The sequence below is a fragment of the Geotrypetes seraphini genome, chromosome 18 (genome assembly GCF_902459505.1).
Source record: "Geotrypetes seraphini chromosome 18, aGeoSer1.1, whole genome shotgun sequence".
Taxonomy (NCBI): Eukaryota; Metazoa; Chordata; class Amphibia; order Gymnophiona; family Dermophiidae; genus Geotrypetes; species Geotrypetes seraphini.
Genome location: NC_047101.1, coordinates 25,547,756 through 25,570,524, shown reverse-complemented (window position 1 = coordinate 25,570,524; position 22,769 = coordinate 25,547,756). Strand labels below are relative to the sequence as shown.

Here is a 22,769-nt window from a genome sequence, read left to right as displayed (position 1 = left end):
TGGCAATGCCCCCACCTTTTTGAGCCACTCTGTCTCTGCGGTATATATCCCGGTATCATAGGGTCCCAGATGTTTTCCTCAGTCCACCATGTCTCCGTGATGCCGATGATGTCAAAAAAAGAACAGAAAAATCCTACCAAAGCTGAAGAGCCAAAAAGGCTCCACCTTGGTGTGGGTGGGAATTAACCTCAAGTGTCGTCTGTGGAGTCTGATCTCTTAAGAAAATTCCCAGAGTTCAGTCTCAATCTAAGAAGCTGAAACCAGCTAGAGGTCTCTCCTCAAGGAGCATTTTTCAGTTATGGTGAGAGGATTCATATCCCCATAAAATATAGCACACTTTTAAGAGTTTTCCAGGCCTCTCTCCCACTTAATACTCCTCAGTGTCTCAAAAGGGTCCTAAAAAGATCCAAAGAAGCCTTTTAATCAACAGCTCTCTCCTCAAGCAAATTATTTAGGCAGTTCACAAGTTCCTGTGAAAACTATCTTTAATGCTGAGCCTCTACAACCTCTCTTAGAATCAGGCTTACTGAGGGTTAGGCACTAGACAATCATTCCTTCCCTCAAGGGTTACCTGTGGAGTCTGATCTTTACGAGTGGATGTGGCGGCAAGACAGGACTCTGCCTTTGAGTCCTTGGTCTTAAGGACCAGTGCAGCAAGCCCGCCCTAGCTTTTTGAGGACTGCTTTTGTACGTCCCATCTGTCTAGAGTGTCTCACCTATTGCAGTGGAAAAAGATTATGTATTTACCCTGGTAAGTTCTTTTCCAGTAGATAGGTGAGATATTCTAGACTTGCACCTGCTTACTGTCTTGTTTTTCCAAGTTGTTTCTTGAATGCTTGTCAGCCTTTGGGGACTAGGAAGAATTCTGTATATATGTTACATTTTTTGTGGGAGTTGTTTCTGATTTCCCTTGAGGCCTTTGTTGGGTGATTGCAGTTGATGTTCTACTGTTACTTATTGAGCAGAATGATTGTTAATGTCCTTGATTGCCATGAGTGTCTCTACTTATGTTTATTTGGTGGCTCTTAGTGCTTGGGTGGAGCTAAGGAACCCAGTGAAGTACAGCAGGGGCACAAAGAAAAAAATCCAGAGTGGATTCTTTCTGCAGATGGCATGCGACCATGGGGATACTACCAATATGTCTTTAATGTCTCACCTTTCTACTGGAAAAGAGTTTACCAGCGTAAATACATAATCTTTTTATTTAGCATTGATGTTTTGTTCCTTGTAAAATACCATGCTTATTCTGTCTTTTTTTCTAAGCTTTTCAGATGGGTATTCAAAGACTCCAGAAAAAGCAAGGAACTGTGTTGCTTTTCATCATACCTTGCTAACATTGAATTTATTTAACTATTGATATACTGCATAAAACTATGTAGTTTACACATTAACTGCGTACATATTGTCCTGATCACCCTAGTCACTAAACATATGATATAATACAAACATAAATTTTCCATCTCCCTCCCCCCCCTGGAGAAAAATAATACAGTAACAAAACATAATATCGATACAGGCATTATCAAATCATAATTTCAATGAATACAATGCAGAGAAGCATTGAATACTGCATTCAAGGTAGAAATATTCTTAACACTATATCTTGAAACTGAAGAAACTACTGAAATATTAGCATAAGAAGGCATTGACAAAAAGCTGCGTTTTTTTAACATTTTCTTAAAATTTATCTTTCCTGCACAGAATCGCAGAATGCTGTGCTGTATATCAGTGGTTCTTAAACCTGTCCTGGGTTTTCAAGATATCCCTAATGAATGTGCATGAGACAGATTTACATGCCTATTACCTCTATTATATGCTAATCTGCCTCATGCACATTCCTTTGGGATATCTTGAAAATCCAACTGGCCGGGAGTCCCAAGGACAGGTTTAAGAACCACTGCTGTATATGATATTCTTTCTGGTGTCATAGAGCAAGCAGTCTAAAATGTGAGAAGAAATAGCCCAAAATTCATGCCTTATATTGGGCTTTCTGTTACATCCTTTCTGAATTCCATATGCTAGGTGTTCAATCCCAAACCGCAATCCAAGAGTTGCAAATATCCAACACTTTTCTGAGCACATGCTCCACCCCCTTAGCCTGATAACTAGCAAACATATCCAGTTCCAATTTCTGCAAGCAGTCCGTGTTGAATTCTTTTGCAGTTGCTCTGCTTCTTTTTCTTCTTTTTATTTGCTTTTTAAGTGGCTTTAATGCTTTGAGACTACTTTCTGGTGGTCCTCTATCGGAGGAAAGGATGCAGTCCCACAGTGCCAGACTGCTGCTTCACAGAGAAACTCTGGTAGATCTGTGGAGCCAGTCTGTTGTGTGCCACCTTTCCTAAACTCTGGGTCCATTCCCCTGGGATTTTGCAGGCCTGCTGACCTTGTCACGCGTTTCAAGTGCAGGCTGCATGCGTTTGGCGGAAAACCCATCCAGGTTTCAAGGCGCACGCTGCCTTTTCCCTGACCGCATGGTGAGGATTCGTGGGGACAGAGCTCATAGTTGGTGTCTGGCCGACCTGCAGTCCGAAGAGCTTCAGCTCTGGTCATTTGGAGAAGTTTCTGAGGCAGAAAATCCTTTCTCCTTTCACCTTCTGTTAAAAATGCAGACAGGCAAGACACTGCAGAACTATGAGTACACCTCCATTATTTCTTATGGGGAAGGGGTAAAACGCGGACCTTACGGACCTCGTGGATCTAAAACCGCACGTCCTTAAAAATCTGAGGTCCGTGCCACTTGTAGTTTCTGGCTTTGATAGACCTCTATAACATTTTAGCTCTGACGGATCCTAATGCTTTTCCCTCCCTATGGTGAGACTAGCGGCAAAACTTTTGCCCTGAGGTCTGTGCCACTTTTAGTCTCAGCATAAGGTGGGAAAAGCATTAGGATCCGTCAGTGACTAAAATGTCATAGAGGTCTGTCAGAGCCAGAGATTAAAAGTGGTGTGGTCCTCAGATTTTTAAGGATGTGCATTGTGCAGTTCAGATCTGCGAGGTCAGATGCACTGCAGACATTTGCACACATTTTTTAACCCCCATCCCCAGCTATTTGCCATCCAGTGTCATATCGTGGGGGCTCTCAGAATCAGTGCGGAGGGAGAGATCTGGAGGAAGGGACGATCAGGCTAATTAGCAAAAGCCATGGTGCGCCTCCTCCCTCCTTAGCCATTAGGGAAGGCTGAGGGGTGAAGGTATTGAGCATGTTTCACCAGTGTGTATTTAAACTGGAAATTTTATTTTGTTTTGATTGACTGTGGATTTTGGTTCCAGTTCCTCCATTTTTTTGCTCTGTTTAAAGTTACATTTGTAAACATTACATAGCTGTCAACATTTATAAACTTTTTGTACCATGGATATCTTGGATCCTTTAGGCTGATGTACTAAGCTGTGAACAGTACAAACAACAAACAGTTTTTTCATGTTGTATGTTTGCATGAGAACAATTTGTGAAAATTTATTGAAAATTGCATCATTTTCAGTTTGACAAACTGGCTCATTAGCAATTTTAGTTATTTGCTTGTGTAAAAAAAGAAAAAAACCCTACCTGGTTGTGGCCCTCCTCCTCCTCCCTGCAAAATTGAAATATAGTACAATTCAGACAGACATTTATTAGAAAATCACAAATGATCCAGTACTCTGAGAAACAGTTCTCATGATATTGAGCTATTATTTTATAAATTTTTTTGAGCTTCTTACATCAGCCAACTTGATTTTTATTGTAGAAATTGCATTAGACTTCAAAAAAAAATTTTTTTTTAACCTTTTTTGTATTATGAAATAGGTTGCTTAGTATGAATGTATAAGAGAAGCAAATGCTAAAGAATTTCAAGTCTCTAGGAACTTGATTCCTTTTTGGTTTTGTAAGGCTCCTTGCCCCCCCTCCCCCAATTAAAGGTTCAGTATATGAAATTTCTGTTCATTTTTAGAATGCCCTGTGTTAATAGCTGATCAATTAACTTGTATTCCAGTTCCTTAGCAGGGTGTGTTGAACTGTCTGTATGGACTCATGTCATTTATGAAACTTGTAGTAATTTTAAGAATACAAACTTACCATGCAGTTGGAAATGTAAATGTGTCTTTCTTTTTTAAAGCAATAAGAGAGAATCATGACTGGGCTTGTGATGTTAATATTGCCCCCTACTGGGGTTATTTGTCCTTGGGTTGAAGGGTTGGAAATCGTGCCAAATGGGATAACATTGCCGGTGGACTTCCAGGGGAGGAGTACGGGGGAGGCCTTCGTGCAGTTTGCTTCACAGGAAATAGCTGAAAAGGCTCTAAAGAAACACAAGGAAAGAATAGGGCACAGGTGGGGATGGATGGTTGGTTGGTAAAAATCGCTTTTCTTATGGTATGCAACTAAAATCATGTCCTTACACAATATATCTTTTTCACATGTTATGCTGTTTTAGTAAGGCTTTTATATACTTCAACAAAGCCAACTCTTTACACAGTGCATTTTGCCATGTTCATCACATTGAGTTACACACAAATGAATTTGTAATGGATTAGTTGTACATAAATCATAGTGTTGCTTCAAAATTTTTATACATTTTTAAACACACTGTTACCTCACATTGCCATAAGAAAATGTGATCATTTCTAAAATTGTTTAATGAACTGAAAATGCAACACTTCTGATTTTAAGAACTGCAGTACAAAAACAGGCATCACTTTCAACATATTGTCACAAATAGGTTTTATTTCAATTTGTGACTAATTTTTTTATTGAAGCTTGCACTTGCCTATGCTGCATTCTGACTTAGTTTTATGGTGGCACATGTGCAGAGCTGAAAATGGCATTATCATGGGCTGAAATCTTAGTGAAGGCTAACTTTTAACCCATGTGCCTATTGCTTTACAAAGATTGCCACCTTGGCATGATTTAAATTGAGTTGAGTGGACTTGGCTCCCTCCCCATTTTGCTGACTTGTTGACCAGTTTGTGTTTGAAGAGCTGGAGAGTTTGCTCCCCCACCCTTAAGGCTGGGATACTGCATAGTATGAAGGAGCCACTGGGAATATCTGCAAACTAATTTTGAAGTAATGAAATATCCTTTTAAAAATTTACTCTCCGTATTGTTTTTAAATTTTGTGTTTTGACTTTTATGGCTAAAACTAAACCTAACTAAATTCATCTGCATAAACAAAATAATGAATATGTTAAGTTCTGAATACGGGATTGATTTTTTTTTTCCCCCCCTGCATGAACAATGTTCTAGGTACATCGAAATTTTCAAGAGCAGTAGAGCGGAAGTGCGCACGCACTATGATCCTCCTCGGAAACTCATGGCCATGCAGCGGCCTGGGCCTTATGATAGGCCAGGGGTTGGAAGAGGCTATAACATGGGTAGAGGCTTTGATAGGATGAGACGAAGTTATGGTGGAGGTATGTAAATGTTTCAATTCTGAGTAATTTGATTTCATGTGCTGAATACTAACATGAAATGATTTCTGAACAAGTGGGAGGTATAAGCTGCTTTTTTTTTTCCCCCCTTCCTCCCTATTCACCCAGTCTATTTTTGAGAGTGTTTTATGGCAGGATGAGTGAGATTGGCAATCAAGACCTGGCTGTTTGAGCAGGCTTTTCTGGTACGATGTGGGTGGTGGTTTTGTTGCTATTTGCTGCCAGCACCTGTTTCCCTTGCTAGTCCCTGTATTATCCCAGGACAAGCAGGCAGCATATTCTCACACATAGGTGAATTGCAACGTTAAGTTTAGAAAGTTCTCAATTAGCCTGCACCGCACATGCACGAGTACCTTCCCGCCCGACGGAGGTGTGTGGTCCCCTCAGTTTTCTAGTTTTTGCGGAGCTAGAAAGACGCGTTTTTCAACACATGTTGAATTTTTTTCTCTCACTTGCCTTCTCACTCGCGCAGATTGTGACTTTTTTTTGTCACAGTTCTTTCTTTTTTCGCTTTTTATCTATCTATATCTATCTCTCTCTAATTTTTTTAACCCACCCTTTTTTTTCCCATTTGCTTATGGACTCTTCTCGCCATCAAATTCTATTTCTCTGCGGTGGTCTACCAGTACATGTCCCACCCACCGACGGGTTTCAAAAAGTGTGGTCGCTGTGCTCGAGCCATCTCTGTCACCGACCGTCACCGCTGGTGCTTGCAGTGGCTGGGACCCAAGCACCGTCCCGACTCCTTCTCCCACTGTTCTTCCCTTCAGAAGCACACTCTCAAGAATCAGTTTCTTCAACAAAAACAGCTCTTCAGCGCCGCAATGGAAGCGGAGCCCATTTCATCTCCGACACCGACCAAGACAACACCGAGGGTGAATCCACCAACTTTGACTCCGGTATCGCAATTCACCATGTCTCTAGGTAAACTGGCTAAGAAGCCTTCCACTACCCCTTCCGGGACTCAGGTCCAAGCTGCAGTGAGTCAATTCCTGCCAACCTCACGTAAGTCCCGGAAACGCACAGCTCTGATATCAGTGAGTGCCTCCTCTTCGGCCTCATCATTCCTGGACCGTTTTGACTAGCCATTGGTACCGGCACTCTCCCTTAAGCAGAAAATTGATAACCTGCTTCAGGAGGAGTTAGGAGAGGACTTTACACTCTTGGCGCCGGCTCATCTCTTGACAAGCACGGTACCGACTCTCCAGGAGCTGATCCGGTCTGAGTTGCTCATGGCACCGACCACTCCTCTCTGCTACTCCATCGGTGCGGACATCCTCGACGCAGGACTTGAGCATTGCACTTCGGCACCGATCCTCCTCGACTACATCTTGAGAGGCTACTCCAGCACGGTCAGGCAAAGCCTCCCGTAAATCTATACATTTGGAGACCTTGACACCGAGCCATGGACACTGATCCCATCATTCTCTTTTCAGAAATTCAGATTTATTAGGGGATACTGAGCCTGAAATGCCATTTACTACTGATGAGGACTCTTCTGCTTCAGGGTCACCTTGACATTCACCTACCAGAGCCTCTTCTCCTTCAGAAAAGCTTTCTTTTTTCCAGATTTTTGAGATAGATGGCACATGATCTGGATGTTTCTTTGAAGGCTGATTCCAAATACAGCAGAGTATTTGGAAACACTTGATTATGATCTTCCTCCTAAGGAAATGTTGAAGCTTCCTCTCCATGCCATTCTGAGGGAAACTTTCTATAAAAACCTTAAGATTCCTCTCTCTCTATGCCAGTGGCTCCTAAACGTTTGGAATCTCTTTATAATTGGTACCCTTGCCTGGCTTTGATAAGCCTCAATTGCCCCATGAGTCTCTCGTGGTTGAATCCTCTGGAGCAAGTGTGTATGCATCCATTCCTCCTGGTAGAGAGGGAAGGACAATGGACAAATTTGGCAGGCGTCTGTACCAAAACGCAATGTTGGCAAACAGAGCATCCAATTATACCTTTTTCTTTTCCTGTTACATGAAGTATCTTCTTAAACAAATTTCATCATTTCAGCAATATGTGCCTTCACATAAAGCCAACAACTTTCAATCTCTGGTCTCTACCTCTCTGCAACTTCGAAAGTACATGTTGAGATCTGTTTGACACTTTCAAACTCTCATCTCGAGCAGCAGCTATGTTGGTGGTGATGAGATGTCTGGCATGGTTACGTGTTTCAGACCTTGATGTTAACCACCAAGACCGTCTGGCCAACGCTCCGTGCCTTGGTGATGAACTCTTTGGAGCCTCCACTGATAGAAACATAGAAGATGACGGCAGAAAAGGGCTACAGCCCATCAAGTCTGCCCACTCTGCTTACCCACCCCCTGTCTATGCCCTAATGACCCAATTTCCTTATCTTGACCCTCGTAGGGATCCCACATGGGTATCCCATTTATTCTTAAAGTCTGGCATGCTGTCTGCCTCGATCACCTGCACTGGAAGCTTGTTCCAATGATCAACCTCTGTGAAGAAATACTTTCTGTGAAGAAATCTCTCTGTGAAGAAATACTTTCTGGTGTCGCCATGAAATTTTCCGCCCCTGAGTTTGAGCGGGTGCCCTCTTGTGGCCGAAGGTCCCTTGAGAAAGAAAATATCATCTTCCACTTCGACACGTCCCGTGAGGTACTTAAATGTTTCGATCATGTCTCCCCTCTCCCTACGTTCCTCGAGTGTAGAGCTGCAATTTGTTCAGTCTCTCTTCGTACGAGAGACCCTTGAGCCCCGAGATCATCCTGGTGGCCGTCCGATACTGCCACCCAAAAGTTGTCCACTCATGAAACCAGATGGGATGTGCTGTTAAGCCCAAAAAGAAGCCTCCACCTGCTCGGTCCTTTAAGCCTACTTCTTCTTAACAGTGCAAATAAACTGCCAAGCCTACTTCTCAGGCACCTCCCCAGCCTCGTAGACAGCGACAACAGCCACGTCAACAACCGGCTGCTCCTCAAAAACCTGCACAGCCTTTTTGATGTGCTCCTTCAGAGCATAGCCAGCATTCTTCTGCTACTTTCTCTGCCTCGGCCCATAGGGAGACTTCTTCAGATTTACATCAATCACTGGGAGCTCATTACATCAAGGGTATACTCTTCATTTCATCCTCCCAAAGTCTCTGCTATAAATCCGACACAGTCCTCTCTTCTACTCCAGGAGGTTCAATCCCTCCTTCTCAATGCCATCGAGGAAGTTCCTCTCTCTCAACATGACCAAGGATTTTACTCCTGATAGTTCTTGGTTTCCAAAAAGACAGGAGGACTACGACCCATCCTGGATCTCCGAGCTCTCAACAAATATCTTGTCAAAGAGAAGTTTTGAATGCTCTCTCTCACCCTCCTTTATCCCCCTATTGGCTCAGAACGAATGGCTATGCTCTCTGGACCTCAAGGAAGCCGATATGCATATACCAATTCATCCAACTTCCAGAAGATTCCTTTGCTTTCAATTCAGTCGTCATCACTACCAGTATAAAGTTCTTCCGTTTGGCCTGGCACCTTCTCCCAGAGTCTTCACAAAGTGCTTAATTGTAGTGGCAGCAGCCCTCCAATCCCAGGGTCTTCAGGTGTTTCCTTATCTGGATGACTGGTTGATCAAGGTTTCATCGTCTCAGGAAGTGACCCTGGCTACGACTCGCACCATTTCTTTCCTTCAAATCTTGGGCTTCGAAATCAGTTTCCCAAAGTCCAACCTCCAACCAACTCAACGTCTTCAGTTTATCAGGGCTATTCTGGATACTACTCTCATGAGGGCGTGCCTTGCTTCATCTCTGTCAACAGACGTTTCAGCTACAAATACTCTCTGCGAGACGCATGATGGTTCTCCTAGGCCACATGACCTCCACGGTTCATTTCACCCCGCTGTCCAGATTTCATCTTCTCACTCCTCATTGGGCCCTAGCTTCTCACTGGTGTTGGGCGACAGATCCGCTCTCACAGCATATCTGTAACTTCATCTCTTCTGCAGTCGCTCCATTGGTGAATGACCACCTCCAGTGTATCCAGAGGTCTTCTTTTCCATCTTCCTCCACATCACCAGGTACTCACGATGGATGCGTCTACCTATGCCTGGGGAGCGCACATGAGCGGCCTTCAGAGGCAGGGTTATTGGAGTTCCAAAGAATGCAAATTTCACATCAATTGGAGCTCAGAGCGATATATTATGCACTAAATGCTTTTCAACATCTGACTGACCAAATTCTCCTCCTTCGCATGAACAATCAAGTAGTGATGTACAACATCAAAAAGCAAGGAGGCACGGGCTCTCTTCCCCTTTGTCAAGAATCTCAAAAAATTTGGCTTTGGGCGATCACCCGCAGCCTTTTTCTGAGAGCAGTCTACATACAGGGTGAACAGAATTCCTTGGCAGACAACCTCAGCAGGATTCTCCAGCCTCACGAATGGACACTCAGTTCAACAACTCTTCAGTCAATCATTGCACAGTGGGGCACTCCTCAGGTGTACTTAATTGCAGCTCCCCACAACCACAAATTGCCTCGCTTCTGCTCCAGGCTTTACTCTCCTCACCGCTTGGAGGCAGATGTGTTTCTTCTGGATTTGGATGCACCTGTTCCTCTATGCTTTCCCTCCCACTCCTCTCATCCTGAAAACTCCTTTTCAAACTCAAGCAGGAGTCAGCCACCACAATACTCATAGCTCCTCGGTGGCCCAGAAAACATTGGTACTCCCTTCTACTTCAACTCAGTACCTGGGAGCCCATACCTCTTCCAATATTTCCTACTCTACTTACACAGAATCAAGGAGCTCTTCATCCCAATCTGCAATTGTTACACCTGACAGCATAGTAGCTCTCGGGCTGATATCATTGCATCTCTCTCAGCCTCTCCGCACTATTATTGATGTTTCCAGGAAACCGGCCACTCAACAGTGTTATCAACAAAAGTGGACTTGGTTTTCTTCCTGATATCTCCGTCGTCATCATCATGATCCAGCTTCCGTGTCATTAGAATTGGTGCTGGATTATCTTCTCCATCTCTCTGACTCTGGTCTTAAATCTACATCTATCAGTCCATCTCAGTGTTATTACGGCTTTTCACATACCAGTCTAGGGGAAGCCTCTCACTGCTCATCCATTGGTCTCCAGATTCATGAAAGGACTTTTCAATGTTAATCCGCCTCTTGAGCGTCCACCTGTTGTCTGGTACCTTAATGTGATTCTTTCCAGGTTGATGAAGCCACCAATTGAACCAATGGCAACAGCTCATCTCAAATTTCTCACCTGGAAAGTTGTTTTTCTCATCTCGCTCACTTATGCCAGAAGAGTCAGTGAGCTACAGGCATTGGTCGCAGATCCACCTTTCACAGTTTTTCATCATGATAAAGTGGTTATACGCACGCATTCTAAATTTCTCCCAAAAGTAGTTACAGATTTTCATCTCAATCAGTCCATTGTTCTTCCAGTTTTTTCCCCTAAGCCTCATTCTTATCCAGGAGAAATTGCGCTGCACACTTTGGACTGTAAATGTGCTTTGGCCTACTACATTGATAGGCCAAAGCCTCATAGAACATCTCCCCACTGTTCATCTCATTTGATCATAACAAGTTGGATCATCCTGTAACCAAAAGGAAAATTTCCAACTTGTTGGCTTCTCATTCTGCTATACTCAGACTGGACTGTCTCTGGAGAGTCGTGTCACTGCTCACAAAGTCCATGCTATGGCAGCTTCTGTTGTTTTCCTCAGAACTATTCCTATTGAAGAAATCTGCAAAGCTGCCACCTGGTCCTCAGTTCATACCTTCACTTCACATTACTGTCTGGAAATTTTTTCCAGACGGGATGGGCACTTTGGCCAATGTATTACAACATTTATTTTCTTAAAGGCCAACTCTCACCCCCATCCCTTTTTAGTTAGCTTGGAGGTCATCCATGTGTGAGAATATGCTGCCTGCTTGTCCTGGGATAAAGCAGTTACTTACCGTAACAGGTGTTATCCAGGGACAGCAGGCAGATATTCTCACATCCCTCCCACTTCCCCTAGTTGGCTTCTTAGCTGGCTTATCTTAACTGAGGGAATAGCTGGCTTATCTTAAGTGAGGGGACCGCGCGCCTCCGGGTGGGAAGGCACTCGCGCATGTATGGTACGAGCTAATCGCGAACTTTCTAAACTTAAAGTTACAATTCGCTTTTCAAGTGTCCGTACCAGGGCTTCACCCATGTGTGAGAATATCTGCCTGCTGTCCCTGGATAACACCTTTACGGTAAGTAACTGTGCTTTATCCTCAAACACCACCCTTTGCCTTCACTCCCCTCTCCATTCCCCTGTAGTCCTAAATTCTGTGGTGTGCTAACTAGTATGGGTGATTCTGTCCTATCATGATATTGTAATATTACTTCTAGTACAACGGATATTCCATTCCTGAACCTTTGGGTAGTCAATCCCTTCTCACGAGAACTTTTGTATTGAGCTTTATTTGCACACTTTTTTGCTCCTCTTCTCTTACCTCGGCTAGAGAATGACACAGTAACAAAATTCATCACCGTCCCCGCGGATAACCACGGGAAACAATCCCGTGTCATTCTTTAGTGTCTATCTCAACCTCAGTCCTTCTACACCAGCATTCTTCAATGCAAAGCTTGAGGGTCAGTGGTTGTACCCATTCATACTCTGATTCTTCTTTCTCAAAGAATGACATGGAGATGGTTTCCTGCGATTATCCACCGGGATGGGAACGGTGATGAATTTTTTCACAGTGTCATTCTCTACCTGAGCTGTTCAACTCCTCAGTTGTCTTCTTACAAGTGATACAGTAAGAGCTTGTCTTTTCTGCTCATGTTTATTGTCTTTAAATATGAGCCTCTTTCACTCAGTTCTTTTGCGAGGCTTTTGGTGTTGCAGAGGATCCCCTTAGTGCGACAGCTCTGGCTGCAGGAGACCACAGACCTGAAGACTAGAGTCTGCTTCCCAGGGGGCACATGCTCTGCATTGCACCCACTTGGATAGCCTGCACTAACAGTTTGAGGGCTCAGGGACCATTACTTTGGGAGCACTGTTTGCCCCAGGTTCGTCCGCAGTGGGTTTGAGTGCAGGCTGTGTGGCTCTTTGGTAGTTTTCCAGCATTGGGGCTGACTACTTTCTCCCCCCGTTTGGCGTGTGTGAGGTCTATGGTGGGGGTGAGCTCTCCGGCGGTGGATTAGGCCTGAGAGGCAGTCAGAAGACACAAGCAGTCCGGATTCCAGGCTTTAAGCAGAGATTCTCCCTGTAAGCTGTTTGCAGCTTCTACACTTGCAGCTCCCAGCACACAGCATAGCACAGTGAGTAACAGACTTAACAGCCTGGTAAACCAAATCAGGGGAGTCTTTAATATAATTTCTCTTTACTTCCGGGGTTAGAATCAGGTTCCCCTGGGCTGTTTTTGTGCAGCGGCCGTCTTGGATTTCCTGATTTGAATTTAAAAGCCTCCCATCTGCCTCAGTACACTTAAAAACGAGTGGGATGGACTCCACAAGTCAAAATACTTGATTCATGCCCAGTTTGTGGTGGATGGTAATCTGAGGAACATCTGTGTTCCCATGCCATTTGGCACGTGAGGAGGAGGCAGGAGTTGCTGGATTAGCCTAGCCCCCTTTTGTCCTTCGGGGGGGGGGGGGGGTAATTAGTGCCCAATCTGTCTGAGGAGCAGGGAAAAAGTCCAAATTTGAGTCGGGGAGCAGCGCTTGTGCATCCCCGGCAAATCGCAGCCATGTTATATAATTGATTTGATTTTATATTCCATCCTCCCCAGTGAGCCCAGAATGGGTTACATGGTAATATACATAATAGTTAGCAATAAGTGTTAAGGCGGGAAAAGCTCAAAGATGTACTAATCAATTTCTGCAGGACATCAGGGCAGAGATTTCTCCCTGAATTCATTAACGTGATTAAAAAAGGGCCACATGGATCCCTCTGGAATTGTAGCCCTGCTTGCGCTGGGGGTTCTCCCTCCGACAGCGCAGCTCCCCAACAATAGTGCCATGTGCAGGTCGGGATGTGGGTCAAATGACAAATCAGATGATGATGGCTCCATTCTAATGTCTTTACTCTTCAAGTCAGGGCCCTCTGTAGCAAGGGATACCCCTCCATCCCTGGGAGATCAAAACCCAGATCTGAGGGAGGCTCCAGATCTTGGTGAGGACCCAATAGTGCACTGTTTAAACCTTCAGAGCTTTCTCAATCTTCTGCCATACAGTGCTCGCTTATGAGCAGCACCAAGGCACAGATCTTTTGCTTTCCCTCATCAATATACTACAAAAATGCTTACAGATCATTGGGTTGTTTCAGAGGTGCCCTTTTGGGTGGCCAAAGCCATGTCTAACCTTTATCAATTAACCTTTAACCAGCTTTTTGTTCCTCTAAAGGTGGATTCACTGGTTGTGAAGGTTATAAAGCACACCTCCCTTCCCAGTGAAGGCGGCATGATATTAAAGGATACCCAGGACTGCAGATTAGATTTTGTGCACAAAAGGCTCTTTGAGACTGCGGCCTTAAGATTGAAAGCAGCCACAGTGGTATCTTTTGTCGTCCGAGCTTGTCAATCTTAAGTTGCACCATGATCCGGCCACAATCGTGGACAGTAATTACAGTTTTTATTGATGAGAGTGGATTATGTGGCTGATGCCCTTTATGACCTTTTCAGAGCAGTGAGTAAGATGTCCGCTTACTCCATTTTTGCCAGATGTATCTTTCTTGGCTTCTTTTAGTTTCATCCTTTAATCCTTTTGGAACTTCTCTTGATTTGGCATTCCTGAAATATTTTTAAAAACCCACCTGTCTTGCCTTTATTTTCTCTGCCACTAGTTTGGAGAACCATATTGGTTTCCTTTTTCTCTTGTTTATTTTCCTCACATAAAGGTTGGTGGCCATTGGTTTTTTTTTTGTGGGGGGGTTCTCCTTTCATTTTGGACCATTGTTTTTCCACTTCTCTTATGCTTTCCCATTTTGAAGTTTGTGTGGCTCCCTCCACTTTAGCTGTTGCATCAAACCAAACCATTTGATGATCGCTACTTCCCAGGTGGACACCCACTCAGACATTAGACGCACACTCCCCATTTGTGAGGATCAGATCCAGTATTGCTTTTTTCCTCGTGGGTTCTGTCACCATTTTTCTGAGGAGAGCCATTGAAAAGCATCCACGACTACTCTACTTCTTTCTGACTCTGCATCCGGCTGGTTGAAGTGACCCAACAACAGCAACTCCCCTTTCTTTCCCAACTTTTGTATATCTGCAACTAGATCTTTTATCAGTTTGCTGCGATTGAGCTGGAGATCCGTAGACAACACACATGTAGATAAAAGATCCATCTTCTCTTTTCAGAGTGATCCTTATTGCTTCTTCCTTTTCCCTGCATTTCAGTCACTTGGATATTGGTCTTTACATAGACAACTACTCTTCTACCTTTTTGCCCATCTCTGTCCTTCCTAAATGGATTATAGCTCGGTATGTTTGTCTCCCATCTATGGGAATCACTGAACCATGTCTTTGTGATAGCAACAATATCCAAGTCTGCCCCTTACATCAGGGCTTGCAGATCATGAACTTTGTTGCTAAGATGGCAAGTGTTTGTGGTCATTGCTTTCCAGCTACCTTTAAACATTAATCTCATTTTTTAAATTAATGTCAAGCACAAGGAAGGCACCATAACACGGGACCGATAACAGAAGTGGAAGTCATGGTTCCACTGGGAACGAGTGATCACAATGTAATCAACTTTAAACTTGACATCGGGAAAGGGAAACATGCCAAAACCTTAACCACCACTTTGAACTTTAAAAAGGGTAAATACGATCGCATGAGAGCCATGGTAGAAAAACGACTCGAGAAGATGGTGGACAAACTTGAAACGGTAGATCAGGCATGGTCCCTACTGAAAAATACTATCACAGAAGCACAAGATCTCTACATTCCGAGGATTTCCAAAGATCGGAGAACAAAGAGCAAAAGAGAACCGGCATGGCTTACCATACAGGTGAAGGAAGCCATAAAAGAAAAGAAGGACTCTTTCAAAAAATGGAAATGCATAAAGACAACCGAAGCCTGGAACAAACATAAAGATGATCAGAAGAAATGTCACAAGGCGGTGAGGGATGCAAAACAGGAATATGAGGAAAAAATAGCCCAGGAGGCCAAAAACTTCAAGCCCTTCTTTAGATACGTGAAAGGGAAAAAACCTGCAAAAGAGGCAGTGGGACCCCTGGACGACCAGGGAAGAAAAGGGTACATCAAGGAAGATAAACAAATCGCAGACAAACTAAATTCCTTCTTTGCGTCCGTCTTTACGAAGGAGGACACCTCAACAATACCTGAAGCGGAGAAAGTGTTTGCAGGAGAAATAGAAGACAGCCTCACCACAGTTGAAGTGGACTTAGACCAGATATACTATCAGATCGACAAACTTAAAAGTGACAAATCCCCTGGACCGGATGGAATTCACCCGAGAGTCTTAAAGGAATTGAAGGTTGAAATCGGAGAGTTATTGCAAAAACTTGCAAACCTGACAATCAGAACTGGACAGATACCGGACGACTGGAGGATAGCGAACGTCACCCCAATTTTAAAAAAAGGATCGAGAGGGGAACCGGGCAACTATAGACCTGTGAGTCTTACATCTGTCCCCGGCAAGATGGTTGAAGCACTGATCAAGGATAGCATAGTCCGGCACTTGGACGCACATGACTTGATGAAACCCAGTCAACATGGATTCAGGAAAGGGAAATCATGTTTGACGAATTTACTCCAATTTTTTGAGACCGTGAACGAGCAAATTGATAGTGGGAAGCCGGTGGACATAATATACTTGGACTTCCAGAAAGCGTTCAACAAAGTTCCACACGAAAGACTTCTCAGGAAACTACAAAGCCATGGCATAGAGGGGGATATACAAAGATGGATAGGCAAATGGCTGGAAAACCGAAAGCAGAGAGTGGGCATAAATGGGAAGTTCTCCGACTGGGAGAAAGTGACTAGTGGTGTACCCCAGGGCTCGGTACTTGGGCCGATCCTTTTTAATATTTATATCAATGACCTGGAGGAAGGAACATCCAGTGAGATCATCAAGTTTGCAGACGATACAAAACTATGCCGGCGATCAGATCGCAGGAGGATAGAGAGAAACTCCAGAGCGACTTGTGTCGGTTAGAAACATGGGCGGAGAAATGGCAGATGAAGTTCAATGTGGAGAAATGCAAGGTAATGCATTTAGGCAATAAGAATAAGGAATACGAGTATACAATGTCAGGTGCAACTCTGGGGAAGAGTGAACAAGAAAAGGACCTGGGTGTACTGATAGATAGGACCCTGAAGCCGTCGGCACAATGTGCGGCAGCGGCAAAGAAGGCAAATAGAATGTTGGGCATGATAAAGAAAGGAATCTCGAGTAGATCGGAGAAAGTTATAATGCCGCTTTATAGGGCAATGGTCAGACCACACTTGGAATACTGCGTCCAACATTGGTCTCCCTACCTAAAGAAGGATATAAAACTGCTGGAGAGGGTGCAGAGACGAGCAACAAAACTGGTGAAGGGTATGGAGAAACTGGAATACGAGGACAGACTTATAACACTAGGATTGTTCTCCCTTGAGAAAAGGAGACTGCGAGGGGATATGATCGAGACCTTCAAAATACTGAAAGGAATCGACAAAATGCAGAGAAGATTATTTACATTGTCCAATTTGACACGGACTAGAGGACATGTAATGAAGCTAAGGGGGGACAGGTTCAGGACTAATGTCAGGAAGTTCTGCTTCACTCAGAGAGTGGTTGACACCTGGAATGCCCTCCCAGAGGAGATTATTGCGGAATCGACCGTCCTAGGCTTCAAGAGCAAACTAGATGCATATCTCCTTAAGAGAGGCATATAAGGATATGGTGGACTATAAATTACGCCAGGTGTACACCTGGCAGGGCCTCCGCGTGTGCGGATCGCCGGACTTGATGGACCGAAGATCTGACCGGAGATGGCAGTTCTTATGTTCTTATGCTCACCAAGAGTTCTCTTCTGCACCTGGAAGCTCAAATGATGTTTTGATGGGCAGGGGCCCATCTGCAGGTGTGCTTGGTGGCGCATGTTGCAGGAGTGGACAGTGTGAAAGCAGATATCCTCAGCTGCAAGACTCTCTGGATCTGGGAATGGTCACTATTCCAGGAAGCTGCCTTCTGCATAGTGAATCGGTGAGGGTGTCCAACATTTGACCTGATGCCGTTGGCTGCTAGCAAGAAAGCAGATTGGTTCTTCAGTTGAAGATGTGAGCTGAGATGCGAGGTCTGGACACCCTGGTTCAACCCTGGCCAAAGCCTTCCCTTTGTGTTCCATGATAGGACGAACTCTGCGCAGGATCATGATATACTAGGGAAGAGTAATTCTAATAGTACTGGACATCAACCACCCTCTCTGTAAAGAAGAATTTCCTAACATTACTCTTGAGTCTACCACCCCTGAACCTCAAATTATGCCCTCTGGTTTTACCGTTTTCCTTTCTCTGGAATAGATTTTGTTCTATGTTAATAACCTTTCAAGTATTTGAACGTCTGAATCAGATCTCTCCTGTCCCTCCTTTCCTCTAGGGCAGGGGTGTCGCACTCAATCACATAAGGGGCCGAAATCTACAACATAGGCTAAGGCGCGGGCTGAATTTTTTATTAAGATACTTAGGGGTCCTTTTATTAAGGTACTCTAACCGATTTAGCATGCGCTGAATGCACACCTTAATAAAAGAACCCCTTAGTCTTAGTAGAAGTATAGGGTTACAACCTTTCCAATCCCACGCCGGCTCTGTGATGTAAACAAAATAAATAAAAAAGACTTTTCCTCTCTCTTGTAGGTCCTAGTTCACATGTATTGTATTTGATTACCCTCACATTCTCCCACACCCAAGCACTCCTCTTCACCCGCAGTCAGAAACTTCTCCCTTGTCCAGCATGTTTCTCCCTGTACTCCTCGTCCGCAGTCCTGCGCTTATCCTCCAGGAAATAATCTTGACATGGGGATGTCAACGAGGTCAAAACTGCCCCTAAGTCTCAAAGTGCAGCAAGAAGCAAAGCAGAAAACGCACTCAAAAACACATATGCTACCTGGTAGCGGTACCTCTCTCAAGCCCAGCTCCTCCAGCTATGCTACGGGATCTCTCCCTCATGCTCTTAACTCGCCATCCCTGTCCCACCTTCAAACTTATCTTGCAAGGCACTTGTGACTGGCCCCGCAGTTTTCCCTCAGCCCCACCCTGCCAGAAACAGGAAGTGGCATCAGAGGGGGCGTGTTGCAGCTTAGGGAAAGATGTTGCGTTAGAGGTGACAGGATACCCGAGAAGAAAAACTGCAGGGCTCGTTACGGGCGCTTGTACCTGTCTGCTGGTGGGCCAACGTAAGTTCAATTTTGTATTTGTTTGGCGGGCCAAATTTTATAACACCACGGGGCCCGTAGGCCAGAGTTTGACATGTCTGCTCTAGGGTATACATATTCAGGGCTTCCAGTCTCTCATATGTCTTCTGGCGCAAACCTCCTACCATTTTTGTTGTCTTTCTCTGGACCGCTTCAAGTCTTATGTCTTTTGCCAGATAGGGTCTCCAAAATATAACACAATACTCCAAGTGGGACCTCACCATCTACCTGTACAAGGGCATCAACTCTTTCTTCTATTGGCCACGCCTCTCTCTATACAGCCTAGCAACAGCCACTGCCTTGTCACACTGTTTCTTTGCTTTTAGATCTTAAGACACTCACCCCAAGATCCCTTTCCCCATCCATGTACATCAGCCTCTCACCTCCCTTCACATATAGCTCTTTCAGATTTCTAATCCCCAAATGCATTACTTTGCACTTCTTTGCATTGAATTTTAGTTGCTAGATACTAGACCATTTCTCTAACTTTTGCAGATCCTCTTTCATGTTTTCCACTCCCTCCTACTCTGTTACAAATCTTGGTATCATCCGCATGTTTCTCTGGGAGCAAAAAATTATGCAAATGAAGCTCCCTATAAGAGTTCTCACAAGGAGGGATTGACTACTCGAAGGTTTAGGAATGGTGTCTACTAGTAGGAAGATTAAGGTAAGAACCTATTCTTTCTTACTCCCACTACTTATTTCTATAGCGCTGCCAGATGTAATCTTCAGGAGTCTGTATGTTAAATGATCAATCCCCAACTGCAAACCAGCTTTGCGGAAGTGTCACAGCTTTCCGTACCTCCCTCATTCCCAGTGGAGTGGAGTGCACTTCAGTTTTTCCTTCTGAAAGCGAACTGTGCAGAGGTGTTTCTGATCTGCTCTGGTTAGTTTTTCTTTTTTTTGAGATTTTGGTGCCCTGAGACCCCTTATTTGGGGGTTCTCTGCCTGGGAATGCAGGTTCCACGGAGCCGAACTACAGCTTACAGGGCAAACCCTCGGGTGGACCTGTGGAGATAGTCTGCTGTTTGTCACTTCTGGCTTGTGTTCTGTTCCCCTTGGGAGCCAGCTTTTCTTCTGAATTTTTCAGAGGCTTGAATGCAGGCTGTGGGCTCCCTGTGTAAAAACCCTCAGGGTATCAGGCAACTGGCTATATATTTGCTGCTTCACCCTCCCCCCTCCCCCTCCCCCACACACACTCCCTGATCGCATTCTGGGGATCTGTAGGGGTAGAAGTCTGGGTCGGTCTGACTGGCAGCCCAAAGATTTCCTGGTTTGGAGCCATTTCATTGAAAGTTGTGAGGCAGAAAGTCCTTTCCATTTTCACAGGCTGCAGGGAAAGCTGACAGGCAGGCACCTTTACGGAACTGTAAGTGCAACCTCATTTTCCTATGGGGTCATTCCATGTCAAGTAGACCAATACTGAAAACCGCCAAATGAAATTCTGCAAAATTTTTTGGCTCTATTTCAATTTGTTCAGGTTTTTGAATAAAAGCAATTGATCCACTCCCATGCCTCTTGTGACCTAAAACGCCAACTTTGCTTAAGCACTGTGGCAGAAGGAAATTACCTAGGAGTCTGAAATTTTGCAGTTTGGTACAACATCTTTTGGGCAAGTTTCTGTGGCAAGTTTGAAATCTTTTGCGAACATGCTTCCATTTCTACAGGTCAGCAAAATAGGCCAAAAAATTCACGAATGAAAATTTTTGGCAACATTTGGTTCCATACTGCTGCTGGCAGGTAAGTCAGCTGAGGGTACAACTTTACCAGCAGACATGTACCATGAGATACTTCCAAGATTTGTAATACGAGCCTTTACAGCGAAGTGAAGCTGAAGATATGATCATTCAAAAAATATGGCTTTATGCATTTTTGCAAATTTTCACTGTTTTTCAGATTCAAATATCTCTGTGTAGGTTTTTTTTTTTTTTTTTGTTCTGCCTGATGAAGTGGTCATAGGTGCATTAAGGTCTGCAATAATATGCTGTTCAGGGATCCAGCATATGTCTCTGTGGGGAGGCCAGTGAAATGACCGTGCAGGACCTTGTGGATGCAAAAAATTAACCAGGACATCGCATTCTTCCATTGAAATTTCACATACATGACCAATTCACCAAGAATTGTCATATATGCAAGCTAAGTATTGTCCAGGTTGAAAGCTGGATGCTTGAAAGGTTGGGCATGTTCAGGATCAGTATCAGACTCTAAGACATAGGCAATGAATGAGCTGGTGTCGCTTGAAATTTTGCTACTGCAGCGTCTAGCAGTGTCTATGGGCTTAAATTGGTTATTTTCTCTTGTTCCAGCCACTGTGTGGCCCATACTAAATCTTTGCTCCTGAGCAGGTCTTATTGCTTCAATATCTTCCTAAGTAGCAATGAAGAAAAGTTTGATTCCTGAGACAGATTAATCTCAGAATTCAAATAGATCCCTTGGTGTCAGAATTTGGTTATTGAGAGGGCGTTGTAAGTTGGCATGGGCAGCTAAATGCTTGGCTGTTCCCCCAATCCCATCACATGGAGATTGCCATGGCTGGTGCCAAATAAGTTCCACTCAGCAGTAATTTGGAAGTCAGTATCATAGGCTGCAGAGGTTAATGAAATTCTTGAAGTTTTTATCTAAAATAATAAAACGCTAGCCGTGCATGCGCACTCAACTGCGTGCTTCTTTGATCTCTGTTCCGTGAGATGTAGGTCCGTGGCTTTGCAGGGGTGCGCATGCGCGAGTCCCCAGCCTTACTTAAGTTTCCAGCACCTACCACTCGCCGCTAGCACTGGACTTCCTGCTCTCCCTGTCGGCTCCTCTCACCCTACCTCGGACTTAAACTGCTGTTGTGAGACATGTGAGGCGGGGATCGATAGAGGAGCCGCGGCACCTTTTCAAACCCTCTCCAGCACTGCCGCCATCTTTGCTAAGTTTTTAAAGTCCTGAAAAGCCGTCGGCTGTGAAGTATGCAGGTGGCATACTTCACAGCCAATGGCTTTTCAAACCGCCCCCCCCCCCCCCAGCACCGCCGCCATCGTTGATAAGTTTTTTTTTTTAAACATGGTAGTCCAGCGGTATCCCTACCTCGCTCTCGCGGCTGCCAATGCTGGAGGGAGCTTTGTTAAGGCCTGGCTTCTTCGGGCAGCAGCAGCATTTAAAATTTGCTGCTGTTGCCGACTTCAGGCCTTACTCTCTGGCGGGTCCTGCCTACTTCCTGTTTTCATGAAGACAGGACCGACCAGAGAGGAAGACCTGAAGCCTGGCAACAGCAATGAATTATGAATGCTGTTGCTGCCTGATGAAGTTCAAGGAGGAAAGGGAGCAGAGGGGGAGAGAATGGCTTAGAGGGAAGAAGACATGGCAGGGCATGCATGGTAGGAGGAAGGTATGACACACCAAGTGAAAAGGAAGGGGGGAAGGAAGGAGGAGATGCCATATGGAACAGAGAGAGAGAGAAGGCGGACACTGGATGGAAAGAGAAGAGAGGGCAGTGAATGGAAGGGGAAAAACAAGAGGGTGAACAGTAGATAAAAGGGTTTAGAGAGGGAGACAGACACTGAATGGAAGTGTGGGGGAGAGGAGGGACAGCTGAATGGAAGTCTGAGGGACAGGGGGCGCAGACGTTGGAAAGAAGTGGGGAGAGAAAGAAAGACAGACAGATAGTGGGAGGGAGGGATACAGAAAGGAAAGAAAAAAGAGACGGGGCAGGGAGAGAGACAGAAAGAAAGAAAGACAGCGGCAGAGAGAGACAGACAAACATATATTCTAGCACCCGTTAATGTAACGGGCTTAAAGACTAGTATTGCTATATTGCGCAGCAGAACCATCACTAAAGTAGTGAATATGACTTGAGACACGCAAGACTTAAGAACATAAGCAATGCCTCTGCTGGGTCAGACCTGAGGTCCATCATGCCCAGCAGTCCGCTCACGCGGCGGCCCAACAGGTCCAGGACCTGTGCAGTAATCCTCTATTTATACCCCTCTATCCCCTTTTCCAGCAGGAAATTGTCCAATCC

General features: G+C 44.6%; 1 protein-coding gene across 2 annotated transcripts in view; it reads left to right on the top strand.

Annotated features, from left to right (window-relative positions):
- Positions 1 to 22,769, top strand: part of HNRNPH1 (heterogeneous nuclear ribonucleoprotein H1) — a 147,187-nt gene that overhangs the window by 36,816 nt on the left and 87,602 nt on the right. For both annotated transcript variants that reach the window (XM_033926942.1, XM_033926941.1), the window contains exons 5-6: positions 4,168 to 4,306; positions 5,219 to 5,385. In XM_033926942.1, coding sequence (XP_033782833.1) covers positions 4,168 to 4,306; positions 5,219 to 5,385 — 306 coding nt within the window. The remainder of the gene's footprint in view (positions 1 to 4,167; positions 4,307 to 5,218; positions 5,386 to 22,769) is intronic.